We start from the raw sequence: 16935 nt of genomic DNA on the forward strand, positions 1-16935 counted from the left end.
GAGCTAAACTTTGTAACTCTAGCGTTCGTAGTTACCGAATTATACATTTTTATTAAGGCCTTATTGCGTGAAACTGGCCTCGGCGCGACGTGACAATAAAGATGAATAATGATGATTAGATGAAATTAAAACACATTGAAATGTCCATACCCTGTACAGAATCATCGTTGGCGAGATCGTGAGCTCATTACCCACTCCATTAATGCTATCGGTTACCGAGACGATGGTTGATTGATTGATTTAGTATATTTTACTTTGCTTTTCTGCCACTTGTGGCTAATCCCGAAGATGAGGATGAGTGATGATATGATGAAATTGATGAAGGGGCACTCACAAAGAACACCCAAGCCCAGGTCGGGATGGTAGTGCGCTGGGATAACCAGGGGTCGGGGAAGTGACATCTGAAAACATGGGTGTCTGAAAGGGGATAGCTATCGATCCCCTTTGGAAATTAGTAAGAAAATAAAGCAGAAAGCTTGTTGTTTTCGTAGTTAATTAGAGAAATAAAGTTCAGTTGGAACTCAATTTTTGTTTTGACTACACTTAATGCACAGAAATGCTAATCGGGAGTGGACCTACATTTTAAGTGGGATTCAGAACCATTATGTGCCTCTACCGGGTATCGAGTCTGAAATCCCTTGATTACAGGGCGACGATGTTACCACCACGCCATCGGAAAGGCACGAGGTTCAGTTAGTATTCGAACAAAACAATGAGACGAGCCCACTCCTATGAAATAATTTAATATTTGAGTTTATATTTTATAGGTATCTTGTTTTCTTTTTAATTTAAATACCGTGTTATAATAAGAGACAGAATGGACATTTCCACTACTTTTTTTAAAGATCATTTTTAAAATCTACACCATCGACAAATGACCCCTGCAACTTTCCACGTTCATGTACGTTCATTTTTAGGTAAAAAATCGAGTTTCTAATTTTCGAGCCGAGCGTTGCGCGCAAAACACACCTGCGCCATGTTGTGACGTCGTCGTTCGGCTTGTTCTGTTTGTTGTCTGCACTTCGCGTTGGCTGCATTTGGTGTTAGGACGTGTCTGCGTTTGCTATGAGATAATAGATTGGAAAAGATATGCAACTACTAGAACAGGAAATGGTCGTTACCACTAAGCAAGCACTAAGTCAGTGCTTTACCACAGTTTTCTCTGCTGAGTTAACATTACAAATAAGATTTGTTGTTGCCTTGTGCCGAAAGAAGTTTCCATCTTGTGAGCTACAAGAGCAGAGAAGCCCGAATTTTATAGCTGGACAGTGTTGTGGATATCACAGTGGAAAATAAAGATTTCATCATTATGCACAAATACGAGTACCATGCTCCAATATGATATTTCTCAATGTACCCACGGATGAAAAAAAAAACAGACCACTTGTTTGTGTGCTACTTACATGGCGAGGCCACATGAATGATAAGCTACAAGAACAATTAGGTTTTTCTCATTACGGACATACACAAGCATTCATGTCCTAGCCGGGATTTGAACCCGGGATCCCTGTCATTGCAGCCTGCTGTGAAAACCACTCCGTCACGGAGGTCGACAGGACTGAGCTACCGCGGCTCATACATTTAGAATAGGTATTTTCATAAAAAATAAACCCTCACGTTACCTTGTAAGAAAGTTTCCTTGTCTTTCGCTCTTGCAAAATAGAGTGGAGAAAAATAAGTGAAATTATTCGCTCCTCTAGCACCCTAACGGTGCTTCTTAGAACAAAAATGCACACAGTTTTATGTAGATTATTTTTCATCATAACCTCTTTTGCTGTAAAGTGCTTTCCAAGCGAGATATTTGCAAAAGAAAACAAAAAAAAAAAAACGATATTGGCGCCATTTTTCAAAGATGGCGGCCAAATCCAGGGTGGTACAGGGGTGCAAAATTAATATGTTGTTAAGAATCCTGTTAGGAAGATAATAAAATTTGTTCCAGCTTTCCCTGATTTTTCCTTATTTGACCCCAAAATCATTCCTTGTTGACTGGCCTAATTACAAAACTTTTACATGCGTCGTTGACTGAGCATGGTGTTAGATACTCTTTCACCTTCTATGTTGATTAAATACCATCCTCTAAGATGTCTCAAAGCACATAGGTTGAGTTTGATCGCTCTAAGCAAAGGTAGAAACTCAACATTTTTTATGTGTTTGTATAATTTAAATTCATGTAGAATGAAATTTAAGTTTAGTTGGAAAATAAATCTTTCTTGCATCCTACAAATGAGTTTTGGTTGCATACGTGAATAGTTATTATTTTTAAGGAAAACCTAGACATATTTACAACATTTTGGAACAGTAAATGATTTTTAATATCAGATAGACAGAAGACAATGAGCAAGGTAAACTTAACGAATCAAGAAAAAAAAAACACGTGTATGGTCAAGGCAATTTTTTTTTAGTTTAATAATACCTATATGGGTATGTTCTTCATCCGTATTTGCATTGTAACTCGACAGTACATAGTTATTTTAGTGCAAGGGGTAGATATTTCGGTCCTATTATTGTTAAACTCATTGCATATCACGTGGATTGAAATTAATAAACTCCAATGTAAATAACAAATCCAGAATCAATTACAATAATGAAGTATTAAGTAAGATTTTTAGTGTTAGAGTTGAAATGTTTCTTATCTTGAATTTTACGAAAACAAAAAAATGACCCAATATCATATATATTTAGTTGTCAGTTTTGCTCTTTTTTAGCCAGATCTGGCTATTTCGTGCAGGCGCCCCCTGCCCCACTATCATGCCACTATGATGCCATCACTGGCTCCGGCCCACACTTCTTGCCACCGACTATATCTCGGCCGGGGGGGGGGGGGGGGCGGAGACTAAAGTACGTAACACTTCTAGGGCAATTCATGAATATGTTTATAGATTTAGATACAAGGCATGATACAGGATATATCCATGCAAATTACGTAAGTGGTTAATAAATCGCATTACGAAGCGAAGGGTCCTAGGCTCGAGTTGTGGACGAGATGAGGCATTATTGCGTTGTGCTGTCATATATTTATGTATTTTATGTATTATTCGTTCAGCTTGATTCGTCATGATAACCAAAATATATCGTTATGCAACGTAAAACAACCAAAATAAGACATTGCTTGAAACGATAGCTAACGCACGTGTCCCAGCTTGCTGTAATACTTACATTGCATTTTGGACGTCTGAAGACTCAAAATAGTACAAATTTAAAGATATTAAAAACGTAATTATGTTTCATATTCTAAGATATATTGAATAATCCTGGAGTCAGTTGTACTTTTGATTTCTTGGACGATGACCTTGTGTGCAGAAGTGATCGTGGATGATTTTGAATAGGAATTTAATTGAGGGGGCGTATCTGGTGCTGAGGATCAACAAATAACTGAATATTAATCTGATTCTGTTGGCTGAATTTGCATAGCAAAATGCGTCATTTATTTTTGGCAAAGGGGGTCGCGGATGATGTAAAGGTAATGTCATGGCCAAGGCCGCCAGCAGGATTTTACTCAGGAGAGGCAGCAGTGCTTAAAGTCAGGCGATGCGAAGGTGGGTGATGCTTTTCCCAAGTTAAGATAATTCTCTTAAAGCAACCCCAGTACTAGGATAATTTGTATGTGTACTTAATCTACTGTCTTTCACGGCACGCCTTGTTCATGTTTTCACGTTACAATTTCAAAATTTGAATTATATGTAGTATTTTCAGATATCGGGGGGGGGGGGGGACACTTGTCCCTTCCGGCCTGCCTCTGCGGGCACCCTTGGTCATGGCCTTGTAATCAAGGGGTCCCGGATTCGATACTCGGTGGAGGCACATAAGAGGTTCGGATCCCACTTTAAACTGTAGCCTATCTGTGCATAAGGTGGATTATAAAACTCAAGTCAATATTTTTGAATACATAAAGCTTATCTTCATTTCTTGCAATACAGCAATAGTCTATTAACTACGGAAGGGAACGCTGTACTTACCACTTTTCTGATGCAAACGTCTTTCCTTCGCGAAAATTGATGCCATGTTTCGCGGATTATCTCGTTCAGTCCCAGTGGCAACCTCTCGAACTACTCGAACATTAAGCCTGAAAGCCATTTTACCACTCCCCGCAATCCTAAATGCATAAAACAAATTCTGTCTTCCCTTCGTCGCGGATTTATGAATCCTGTATATTATCCTTATGCAGTGGATTTCCATCCGAACCCTCAGGGAGGCATTATAAGACGTTCTGCTGCTCGGCTTAACTCAGCTCACAGGCAAGGGAGGCGCCAGTGTTATGCTGCGTTAAACTCATTTCAGTTTGTTCGTCCAGGGTTGCAACAAATGGTTAGCATCTCTTGGAGATTACGTTGCCACCATTACCTGCGTGGCTTCCCCAAGGCTTCTGCAGGGACGAAATATATCTTTCGAACGAAACCCTGCTTATAGATAAGTCTGCGGATCGAGGCTGCGACAATTTATGAAAATGAACAAGCCTGGTGTAATCGTGTCTCGATTTTCTTGCCCGATTCGAGAATGAACAACGACGCTATCTGTGAGGAGAGTTGAAAAACAAGAGTTAGCTTGAGTAATTGATATCTGCATTTACGCTAAACTCAAGAAATCCCTGGCTTAAGACAAGCACGATAGTTCCTAAATGTATAGGCGAAAGCTGTGTCCTATATTCCGGTGAATATACAGTTATGATCAACTCGGATAACCTTACTTAAGAACGTCGAAGCAGAGCCATTCCCGCAGTCCACGTCGATTAGATACACGATGCTCAGTTGTTAGGGAGATTGGGTGTAATTGGAAATTCACTTGCTTACCTGAAGCAGTTTCTGTTATGGGCACAGTCAAAGCGGGATAAATACAACAGTATAAGCAGAGGCGATATAAAAATAGCACACCAGGGACGTAACTATGTTGATCAGTTTGGGGGGGGGGCAAATGTCAGAATTTTCTCTCTCAAACCATTAAGAAAATTGACAACATTATGTTTAGATTTTCAGAATCCTGCAGAACTTTTATAACACGCTGTATATATGTATACAAATATGTAGGGGGTACAAGGAGTCAGAGCCGCAACCACACATTTTTATCTCGGGGCTAAGTATTTAGATCCATTGGCGTTACCAGAAATTTTTATTGGAGGTCAGCCCAATGATAAACTTTAAAATATGATGAAATTGATGAATGGACACTCACAAACATCCATGCCCAAGCCGTGATTTGAACCCGGGACCCCTGGCGTCGTAGCACGATGTGCTAACCACTCCGCCACGGGGGCCGGCAATAATAATAATAGTAATAATAATAATTAGTAGCAGTAGTATCAGTATGCTTATAATTATTATTATAAACTAATAACCAGATTTATTATAAATGTATTATCATTAGCACTATTGATTGATTTGTTGTTTTAAGTTCACTTTATGCACAGAATGGCTAATCGGTACTGGACCTACAGTTTAAAGTGGGATCCGAACCACTGTGTGCCTCCACTGGGTATCGAACCCGGGATCCCTTGATTACAAGGCAATGACGCCACCACTGCGCCATCGGGGAGACCCTTATTAGCACTATTATTATTATATGCTGGGGAGACTTTTCAACTCGATCCACCACATCCAGAACTAGAGATTATTTACCTTCCTTGGGACAAAATTGGGCACCTCCGTGTTAAAAGCCTGATTTTAATGTGTTTGATTTTAGCGCCATCGTCGGGAAATGGCTGAACTACAAATTATTTACTCCTCTGGGAAAGATTTGATACTTTACCTTAAAAGCGAAATTTTATTATATTTGATCTCAGCGCCTTCATCGGGAAGTAGCTATAGTTCAGTCATTTTCCGATGATGGCGCAGCAGTACAATAATAATAATATAGCACGTAATAAACTGTGCTACATTACATCGTTAAAAAATAAAAATGTTTTAAAAACCTTATACGTATACCTTGTTAGATTTACTTTCCATGCGCAGCTTGGTCTAAAACGGTATGGAAGTATTTTCCGAATCCACGGTCGAGTCCGTAAAATTTTAACGGTAGGATATTGTAAATTTCACGGTAACTTCTAACAGTGTATAGTTCAGTTATTTCCCGATGAGGCGCTGGAATCAAATTTATTAATATCACGCTTTTAACAAGGAGGTATCCAATCTTTTCCAAAGAGATGTGAATTATCTGTAGTTCAGCAATTTCCCGATGATGGCGCTGGAATCAAATATTTTAAAATTACGCTTTTAACATGGAGGTATCCAATCTCTTCCCATGGGACGTAAATCTATAGTTCAATCATTTCCTGATGATGGCGCTGGAATCAAATTTATTAAAATCACGCGTTTAACATGGAGGTATTCAATCTTTTCCAAAGGGAGGTAAATTATCTGTAGTTCAGCAACTTCCCGGTGATGGTGCTGGAATCAAATATATTTTAAAATTGCGCTTTTAACACGGCGGTATGCAATTTCTTCGCATGGGAGGTAAATCTGTAGTTCAACCATTTCCAGATGACGGCGCTAGAATCGAATATTTTAAAATCACGGTTTAGGATCCAATCTTTCCCCAAGGGAGGTAAATCTGTAGTTCGAAAACTTCGAAAGAAATTATATCGAGCAAGAGTTTATTTTCTACAGAGTAACAACTTAAGCGTGGAATGAGGTGGGTGGGTACAAATAATTGTAAATAAAACGAATCTTTATTTTATGACATTATTCTGTGCTACGGTGTAAATTTGAAATTTAAGATTATTACTAGAGACCGGATTTCAAAGGGAAAAAAAATACTCTAGAAAGGACAAAAAGGTAAATTGTTGCCAATAAAAGGAAATGAAAAAGGACTAGAGCTTATTTTTGCACTCCACTAAATATATTATTTGAAATGGAAGCACAATATACAAAAAGGGATAGATTAAATTTCGTATGAAGTAAGGTAAAAAATGCAAGAAATTTAATGAATCCCTTTTTATATATTGTACTTTCATTTAAAATAATATTTTAGTGGAGTGTAAAAATAATCTATAGTCCTTTTTCATTTCCTTCTTTTTGAAGGTAAAGTACAGCGATTAATCTTACCATCTGTTTCGATGAAATCTTTCTTGAAACAGCTTACCGCATTCCATAGTTCAATACTGTCCACACTTTCACACAGTAGAGTTAAAAGTATTCTAAAAAAACTTCAGAATAAAAGTCTAATTTTACTGCTTAAGTCCAGATTGCATTGTTGCAACAATAGCTGCAATGTACTCCCAACACTCATGTAGGGAAGGTAAGGTAAGGTAGGGGCGCTTGCTCTTTCTTTCCTCTAAGCTGCACCAAATAAGACAATTGTTGAATGTTTTGTTTTGGGAAAATACAGTCGTAAAAGAAAGATATCAGCCTGGAAATTTCCTTTTACACTATCCACATCAGAAACACTGAAATGTGTTAGTATGCCTTAGCTTCCCGAAAAATTACATCTCTGGAGACAATGCACAAGATATGGATATACCCAAAAGGAAATTTCTTCGACTTCAGCCAGTACACAATAGACCTCACTCAATTGCTAGTATGGTTTAAAATACATTAATAATTTATTTTCGTTTTTTCCCCAAGTTTTTACAAATTACAAATGACAACTTTCATCTGATCGTGCTGTACAAAGCTACCCATACAAGTCGGTGAAACAAGTACTAGATCCTCCGAGTTAGAAGTAGGCAATTGCCACGAAAGACCGTCATGGATTTTAATCATCACAGTTTTCTTTTAAAGTTATTACAAATATTTTGCAAATGCATCCAAAGACAATATTTTTTAATAAATGTTTTTTTTCTCGGTGGATCTTGTACTAATACATACATCAAAACTTTAACATCAACCCACACATGGGGCTATTGGAGCACAAAAGATGTGATTATATAACAACATAAGAGATGCTTCCAAATCCATGATAGAGAGAATCTCCTCCCTTGACTATAAAACCTAAATGAAATATAAAAAATTAAACTTCACAAAAACAAACAGCAAGACTTTATACATTGTACCATCTCGAACAATGAAAAAAAAAATGTGGAACAGATTTGAACAGTTCTTCCTATAAACTTTGTACAATAACAAAACGAGATAAAAAAAGAGGGGAAAACTATACAATATGACAGACAATCTCCTTGGTCCCTAGAGTGACACTGCCACCATTACACGTTTTGTTATTCGTGAGTTTGAAACAAAAGCACCAACACTCATAGAACAATGCAAATTCTTCTCTACAGACTACTGCGTAACTTGTACCACCTCCTTGTCGCTTGTTCACCAATGATAAAAAGTAGAAACAACAAAAAAAAAACATTATCGTATATAACACCGTCCCTTGACAAGCCTTGCTTTCCTTGAGCTTAACTATGTTAACATTTACATATACATACATATATTTATGTATTTATTTATATATAACCTATAACTTATCACACTCGTCGGCTCAAGACCTTTACATAGTCTCTCCAAACTTCACATTTGACGGAAACAAAGGTCGCGAAAATCGTGGTTGATTTTGCATGACCAAAAAACATTTATTGTCTTCTAAAATTGGCTCGTTAATATTCTAGTAAATAATAGTGAAAATTATAACAAACATTTCATTTCGATAATTAGTTCCTATCTTTTTATACGTCACAAAACACTTTATCACTGAATTACTCAGGTACCAACAACGACCATGATGCCTTGACGTTAACAACACATCACTATTATTGCGTATTATTCGTAAATCCTATCGGGTAAATCATGTAATTTACATGTATAAAAAAGGTTCAATTATGAAGTTAAATGCATAATTGATTATGATGTCACTATGCCAGAAACGTTTTGGATTTATTATAGTGTAATGTATTTCGATTTGTAACAGTTGTCGCAACTTTGTATTGTTGAGGGCAATCATCAACTAATTTTATCAACGTGTAATTATTCTATTCTTGTTCGATTTTGATTGGTTTCTCTCCATCCTCAGCCACTGTGCTGGGAGACTTGTTAAAACTTTCGTCGCTGCCAGTCGCCGAGCTACAGGGTGAATCGTCGCCGTCCTGAGCTTCTTCATCTTCATCCAGCTCGTCTTCGTCTTCTTTGGCGTCGCTTGAGCAAAGGGACAAGGCATCGGAGAGTTCGGTGGGAGACAACGGAAGATCGTCCTCCGTGTCGTGAGACTTTTGAAGATGACGGCGGAGGTCCCTCTTTAGGTCGAACGTCGCCGGACATTCTCGGCAAGGGTAGATTAGGTCTTTGTGGTGCGCGACCTTCAAGTGCTCCCGGAGCGCTTCCGTGGAGTGGAGGACCTCGGAGCAGGCCTCGCACGGATGGCTCTCCGGTGAATGCGTCCTCATGTGCTCCTTGACGTGGCATTTCCTCGTGAAAGCCTTTCCGCAATGCGGACACATGAACGGCTTCAATCCGTTGTGGGACTTCAGATGAGCCTTGCGGTTCTCCTTCCTCGCAAATCTCTTCTGGCACACCGGACACTCGTAAGGACGCTCGCCACTGTGCGAACGCATGTGGATGTTCAGGTTCCTGCTCAGTGCGAACTCCTTACCGCATTCGGGACACGCGTACGAGGTCCCGTGCGTGTGGATCTTTTGATGTCCCTGCAGGTTCGAGAGGCACGGAAACTCCTTATTGCATTCGTTGCACTTGAAAACCTTCTTGGCGTCGTGCAAATCTTGGGCCGAGTGGGATTTGAAGTAATGCTGCTGCATGTCTATGGAAGACTCGAACGTCTCCGGACACAGAGAACATTTGAATGTCCTCCCGCCACCGTGCCTTTCGTGTAGCTTGCGGTGATTGGCCAGATGGGTGATGGTGCTGAATATCTTACCACAGTCGGGACACTGAAATTCCCCATCAAGAGAAGTTTCCGGGTGGTTGTACGAGTGGTTCTCTAACTCTGCACGGAAGAAGAACTTCAGATGGCAATGTGGGCAATCGTACGGTCTCGAGTTCAGACCATGCTCCAACATGTGTTGCTGAAGACCGGACGCTGCAGTAAACACCGCGCTGCACATGTAGCAAGTGAAACTTCCACACCCTTCGAAAGTATGTTCAATAAGGTGGCATTGTAGTTTGAGCGGCGTGTCAAAGAAGTTGTGACACAGGTGACATTCGTGGCTGTTTCCCTCGTTCAGAAGGTGTGTCGCTACATGCATTTGGATGTCCTGTTCAGTTTCGAAGCTCATCTGGCATTTAATGCACTGGTACGTCTTCTTGTGGCTCGTCGACAAATGCTTCTCCAAAGCTGACAGCGTTTCAAATTTCACTTGACATTCCGGACAACGAATCTCCTCTGGGCTAGAAAGGACACTGGAGCTTTTGGGGTTTCCCGTTGCACCAGCAGGGCTTCTGTGAAAACATTCTTTGCAAATGTACGTCTGCATCCCACTGGTTACACCGTTTACAATAAGATTTTGGGTTTCATATTGCTTGAGACATATGCAACAAGGAAAGAGAGGCTCGGAATTTTTCAGGTGAAATTTTGCATGCATTTGGACCTCGATTTCCGATATAAGGGTCTGACGGCAGACTACGCAAGGCATTGGAAGTCCCTGCGTGTTATGCTGTTGTAGGTGGGTGTAGAATTGATCCTCATTTTTCAGGTTTACTTTGCAAGAAGTACACATGCTTCCTGTAATCACTTTGCAGTGTGTCAATTTGTGTTCCGCTAGTATAGCAGCCGTTGGACACACTTCGTCGCAAATGTTACATTTATGTTTTCCTGTGCTGACTTGATGCGTTTTCATGTGGTTTTCGAGTTCCGTCCTCGACTTGCAGTTCTCGCTACAATACGCACAGTGGAGGCTGACAGCTGGGGGAGATTTCTGGTTCGGGCCTTTGATGTTGTGGACCTGCTTGCGATGAGAGTTGAGTTCGCCCTCCGTCGCGAAATCACGGTCGCAAATGTCGCAGGATGGTTGCTCCTTTCTTCCAGACGAAGTCGTGGACGCTGAATTTACACTGGAACCACTAACAGCGCTGGAACTGCTTTTCTTGGAGGACTTTTGGATATTGTTAGCGACGGCTGTGGAGGAAGTTGCCGCCAGACTCAAGTTTTCAGGCATGCTGACGTCTCCGTTGACTTGCGAGCTGTGGTGGGTTTGTACGTGCTTGTCCAGCAAAAACTCCACGTGGAAAGCCTCGTCGCACAAAGTACATCTGAATTGCTTCTGGTGCGTGGTCAGATGATACTGCAGCTCCATCTCCGTGCCGAAACTCAGATTGCAGAATAGACACCGGAAAGGCTGGGCCTTCCTGAGATGTGCCACCTTCACGTGAAGCTGGAACTCCATTTCGGATCGAAAGATGGAGGTGCACGTTGTGCATTTGAACAATTTGCATTCGTTGCTATGTTTCACGGCGAAGTGCACCTGAATGGACACTTTAGAATCGAACATCTCCTTGCAGAGAGAACACCGATAGAGGTGATGAGCGTGAATGTCCATCAGATGTTTCTGAAGTTCGTCAGGCTTGCTGAAGAGTTTGAGACAACACTGACATCCATATTCTGTAGTCGTGGACAAGTAGTGAGACAGCGTGTGATTGTCTAGCTGCTCCTCGCTGGAGAATTCGCCGTCGCACTCGGAGCATACGTACTTCTGCACGACCTCGTCCAGGTGCGTTTTCAGGTGCGTTCGGAAGGATTCGAAATCCGGGAACGCCGCATTGCACTGGTTACACAGCAACGTTCCCGGATGTTCGTACTGTCCGCTGCTTAGTGAAAGAGACGTCGGCGGATGAAGACCAGGATTCGCGGAATGGGTGGACGTAACGACGGTGGACGAATCTGCAGACATCGACGTCGACGACATGGAACATATAGTGGAGGAAATAGACGCCGACAATGACGTGACCGTTCCTAGCTCGTTCTTCACCCTTTTCGACGGCGACATTGACTGCTCGTGGTTTCTCTTCTTGCTCAGGTCGGTAGGTTTCATCTGCGGAGGCTCAGGGAGACCCATGAGCTTCGTGTCGGTACCGTGGACGAGTACGAAGTGTTCGGCGAACATGGTCGCACTGGGGAAAGCCACCGAACATTGAGCACAGAACACGTTCTCCTTCGCTTTGCTGATGATGCTCGTGAAGCTGTGAACGGACAACGTGTGCTTCTGAAGTCCTTGCACATTGTCGAACTTCATGGTGCAGAATTCGCAGGAGTACGGAAGACTGGAGCTGGCACTCACGCTGGGCGACGGGGACGGTAGTCGTGGGCTGGGGGTCAGGTGGAGCCCTGCCAAATCCCTGAGGTCGCCGTTAAGAATTGGACCTGAAAGGAAAAACAGATTCAACTAAGTTCGGCTTCTTGAAATCCAATTTGTTTTCACGATTCAATGTATACTGTCAGTCAGAAACTGTGCATTGCAACACAACATAAAAATTTCGTTGAAATAAGCAAAATCTCTTTTATAAATACTTGATGTATCACAAAGTATTTTAAATCTTACACATTCTGATAGTGATAAATTTACATTTTAATTACTTTAATGAGTGTTTTGTTTCAGGGTAAGTCACGCCACACAAAACACACAAATAACAACAATTACTTGCATGCTTTGATAATAATTTCCACATTTTCCATGATATTTAAACAAGTCAGTTTTCTTAATTTTGTTTCTACGATACTTGGGTATCCCTATCAAAATGTGTGCAGTGCAATCTTTCTACATTGTTTTGCATTAAGTGTCGTTTCTTACTTAAAAAGTAAATAGAATATTAATAAATTGCATTAACAGTACAAGATTATTAAAAATTAAGTCGCCCTGTATTTAATATCTTTTGTCTATTAAATTACAATGCTATAGTGTTCTTAAATGTACCATAATATTCAGAAATGATTAGCCTGAAAATAGAACACAATCAGGACTAAAAAGAGAACTTAAGATGTCTTCCGAAATGTATTTCCCACTTTCACAGTTGTCAGCGCTGTTGCTGTTCAGTTAAAATTAAAAAAATAAAAAAATTAAAAAAACCTTTGAACAAAGTATAGGGATAACTAACCTCTCCCCTCCCTCTTTAAAGATTTTCACATATTTATATTTTTCATATGTACGGTATATTTCCATCTCTGCTTTCAACAATATTTTCTGTTTAGAACGTGTAATGTGAAGAGAGTGAAACATTACCATCAAAACCAACCATCCTTAGTACGTACGCGGCTGGGGAGAAGGGACACATTTGAAGTTATCTACTAAGACGGGCCGGCCCCCGTGGCGGAGTGGTTAACACATCGTGCTGCGACGCCAGGGGTCCCGAGTTCGAATCCTGGCCTGGGCATGGATGTTTGTGAGTGTCCATTCATGAATTTCATCATTTCATCACTCATCCCCATCTTCGCAAATTAGCCAAAAGTGGCAAAAGAAGGCGAAGTAAAATAAAGCAATTCAATCAATCAATCTACGTACTAAGACGGTTGTTTCTGCAAACGATGTAAAATATGTTCTTGTGTTGAGGACTATCCAGTGTATGTGGTGGCACACAAACATGCCAATATAGGAAGAATTCTTGTAAAACATTCGTGACTTTCAGTGGTATATGGGTATGTTATTTGCTCGACAGCAAAAATTGATTGGGGTTTAGGAAATAGAAAACCGAAATTTGAACGGCAATGACAGAAAAATAATTATTTTTTGAACATTGTGTAATAGAGGGGACGAAATAGAATGTTCTTCAAAGAAAAAGTAGAGAGGGCGTGGGTCTCAGTTCCTTTCAATCTTTTGTCATTTTCCTTACCTGTCGCAAGGATATCCTTTTATTCATGCGACACGACAATCTCTTGTGAGATTCAGATTGCCTGACTCAGGGCTCAGTCAGATGATTGAAATTTCAAACTCGCCTCTATTTATAAAGGTGTTGTGGTCTCGAACCCATTCATGTTCCTGATCAGAATCAAGCTATAGCAAGAACAGCCTACAATAATATACGCACAATGAACTACTAACGCACGCTTGGAACATAAGTGAGGGAAATAATAAAGTTATTATTACCATTCACAGACGAAACTTACCGTGCATAGCCTGCACATGCAGCTGGAGGGCCTCCATCGTGGTGAAGCTGTCCTTGGTGCAGTAGATGCAGGCCAGTTTGGGTGTCGGAAAGGGAAGCGGTCGGGGAGATTTGATGGCGTCTCCCAAGCTGGCAAAGCTGGCCAAGTTGAGGCCTCTATTGGGCGGAGACGCGCACTCTTGGTGGGTTGAAATGTGAGCCTGAAACAATTAAATAAGAAAATCAGACCTATATAGCCTACTAGTGTCTATGAACATACAGTAATTTTATGCAAGAAATAATCACATGATATATTTTTTAAAAAATGAAACATGTAGAGCACATACATTTTTAATATAATGTTAGTCAAGTCCCACCAATTCCCTCGTCCATTTTTTTTGTTTACCTATTTGATATTGGAATCTTCATTATTTGTATGAAGCATTTTAAATTAGTATTATTTGTTACCTGCTCTTTTATATTGTAATCTGTAGGAATGTCGGTGCAATTCATTTAACTTCACTAATTACTTTTTATGTTTAATGTGAGATGTCAATCTATGTAGAGATATAATTGCTAGAAACGCTCCCCCATCGTAAAATAATGGCTATTGCTGGCTGTCACTTTAGAACACTCTACTATCAAAAGAGATAAGTTTTGACGAAATGGCATTAAGAATATACGTCGTTTTCTACCTCTCTAGTTTAATCACGGTGATGATGATGATGAATGATCAATTTATGAAACAAGATGGAGCAAATACAATGTGGTGTGTCAAACTATTCGCACAGACTTCTTTAGGATTCGAACCTAGGACTTCTGGCTTCATAGCACGCTGATAACCGCTCCGCCACAATAGTTCACTTATTAATGGTAAACCGTGACTTTCTAGCGATGGTAATCCACTTTTTCTGAGAAAAGAAAATTTGTCTTGTTCTGTACAGTGTCTTCGATACAGATATACCACCAGGGTCTGGGCTCGAAACCATTGTTATTTTTTATGATTAATTATTGCAATGCAAAATAAGGCAAGTTGCAAAATGTGGTTCATCCCAGGTAGCCATTTATCCACGACTTCCTAACGCCTCCAAAATGTTCTGCGATAACCCCTCTTCCTAAATATTTTGGTCAAATTTATGCCAACTTCGGAGGAATTTTAAATTCACACTACCTAAAATACGTCTTTACACACCTCAGCATTAAAAATTCGTAATAATTCTCTGAATAGCTAACTCACCTGCAACTCTTCGGCTTTTCGGAAGGAGGCCGTGCACTGGAGGCAGCGGAAGGGCCCTGGACTGGGAGTCCCTCCGTCCTTCTTGTGGTTCTGCATGTGGGAGGTGAGGGCGGCGGCCGTGTTGTAACCCCGGTTGCAGACGGTGCATTGGAACGGCTTCTGGTTGTCGTGCGTTTTCATGTGGATTTTCAGGTGGTCGCTGCCGGAGAGAAAACATCCAAGTTACATTAGGTGACAACCAAAGATAACATTTCTGATTTTCATAGATATATCAAGTTCATCTCATCAAATCCGAATGTTTCAGTGTATATGTGAAAAAAATGTATCTGGTAACCTAATCTTTGTCTCGATTGACGACAAACAAATTATTATTCACCGGTACGAATGCTTGAGTTATCAAAAAAAGTTGGTTAAAATTACCAAATTTAGTAACAATTATTTTGTTTATCTTTACCAAAAAGCTTAACCATATGCGTTTTGTTAATTGGAGTAAATAAGTGATCTAACTCCATTGACGACATGTTTGAGGAAAAGATGAAAACGTACGTAATCCTCTGACGTTTGATATTTCTCGTTTCCAAATATATATTCTCAATAGGCCACTGGTGTCCCTAAACCTCTCATATATAGGGTAACTTGAACTAGACAGAAGACCATAAAGAGCACAGACACAATGGATCTAAACACCAATGGTATATTTATATTGGGGCTTGAGTAATGGCTTGAGTCGAGTAATTGTAACGTTATTATTTTGCGCTACCTTCATAAATTCAAAACTGGAGGATTCATTTACCATGACAAAACACGGGCTCTTGCATTGTTTTAAACTTGTGCATGTAAAGTTACAATGGGAAAACATGGACTGCAGAGAACATGTGTGAAACGTGTGTAAACAGTTAAATGTTCCTTTTCTTACAAAGTAACGGCGTTACCTTTGGAAGCAATGTAACGACAACGCGGTACTCTTCGTATCTTACCCAACTCTGCATTTTCCCTCACGTGACAAACATTTTGGCTTGAAGTTGCGACTAACATACAAGCGAACCAAGGAACCGTCACACACTCGATTAAGTTCTCACGACACGCAACAAATTGCGTCTTTTGTTCGCATGTTAGTCATGCCTCTGCCTCTTAAGGCCTCCCCTTTTGTTGGTGCAAAAAAGAGTAACAGCCAACAGGATGGACAAGCATCAAGTAATGTACAAAACAGAGTAGATGATGATGAGACAGGCATATGTCACCTCCTGTGGGGAGGTTAGCGCGATGAATGACGCTTTAGGTGTTCTGGGAATGGCTGCTTCATTGTTTTATGACACTCTCGGTTGATCACGGCATAAATTTCACTCCGGTAACGAGCTGCTCTAGGATATGGAAATATGCACCTTCTTGTTATGGTGAGTTAGGTTAGCTTGGTTTAATAACCCGGGAAATTGACAATGCTCGCCACTTTTCATAATCTAATGCTTTTTACTTTGGTGTCCACAACGGTTATACATCATCTTCCTATTACTAAATGCGGGGCTCCAGCACTGGCGTACGGAGGCTTTTTTGGGGGAGGGGCTGGAATTGTAAACTATATAGTTGCTTTCTATGGGGTGGCATACACAATAAGATATTTCGTATAATTAGAACATTTCACTCACAAAAATGGCAGTCAGGGATCATTTTAAGGAGGGATTGCATTTTCTAAACTCTGGTTCTAACCTAATTCTTCACTACTTTTATATCAAAATGCTGATTTTCTCA

The 16935-nt window shown here is 40.4% G+C and overlaps 1 protein-coding gene across 3 annotated transcripts in view; it reads right to left on the reverse strand.

Annotated features, from left to right (window-relative positions):
- Positions 1 to 7552: 7552 nt before the first annotated feature.
- The window catches only part of L (zinc finger protein Lobe), a 604581-nt gene continuing 595198 nt past the window's right edge, over positions 7553 to 16935 (reverse strand). For all 3 annotated transcript variants that reach the window (XM_083138877.1, XM_083138878.1, XM_083138879.1), the window contains 3 exons: positions 15190 to 15388; positions 13975 to 14173; positions 7553 to 12237 (listed from right to left, as the gene is read on the reverse strand). In XM_083138877.1, the coding sequence (XP_082995003.1) occupies positions 8900 to 12237; positions 13975 to 14173; positions 15190 to 15388 (3736 nt within the window). In that variant the 3' untranslated portion in view covers positions 7553 to 8899. The remainder of the gene's footprint in view (positions 12238 to 13974; positions 14174 to 15189; positions 15389 to 16935) is intronic.

Source organism: Lepisma saccharinum, chromosome 17 (assembly GCF_977018435.1).
Source record: "Lepisma saccharinum chromosome 17, izLepSacc3.1, whole genome shotgun sequence".
Lineage (NCBI taxonomy): Eukaryota > Metazoa > Arthropoda > Insecta > Zygentoma > Lepismatidae > Lepisma > Lepisma saccharinum.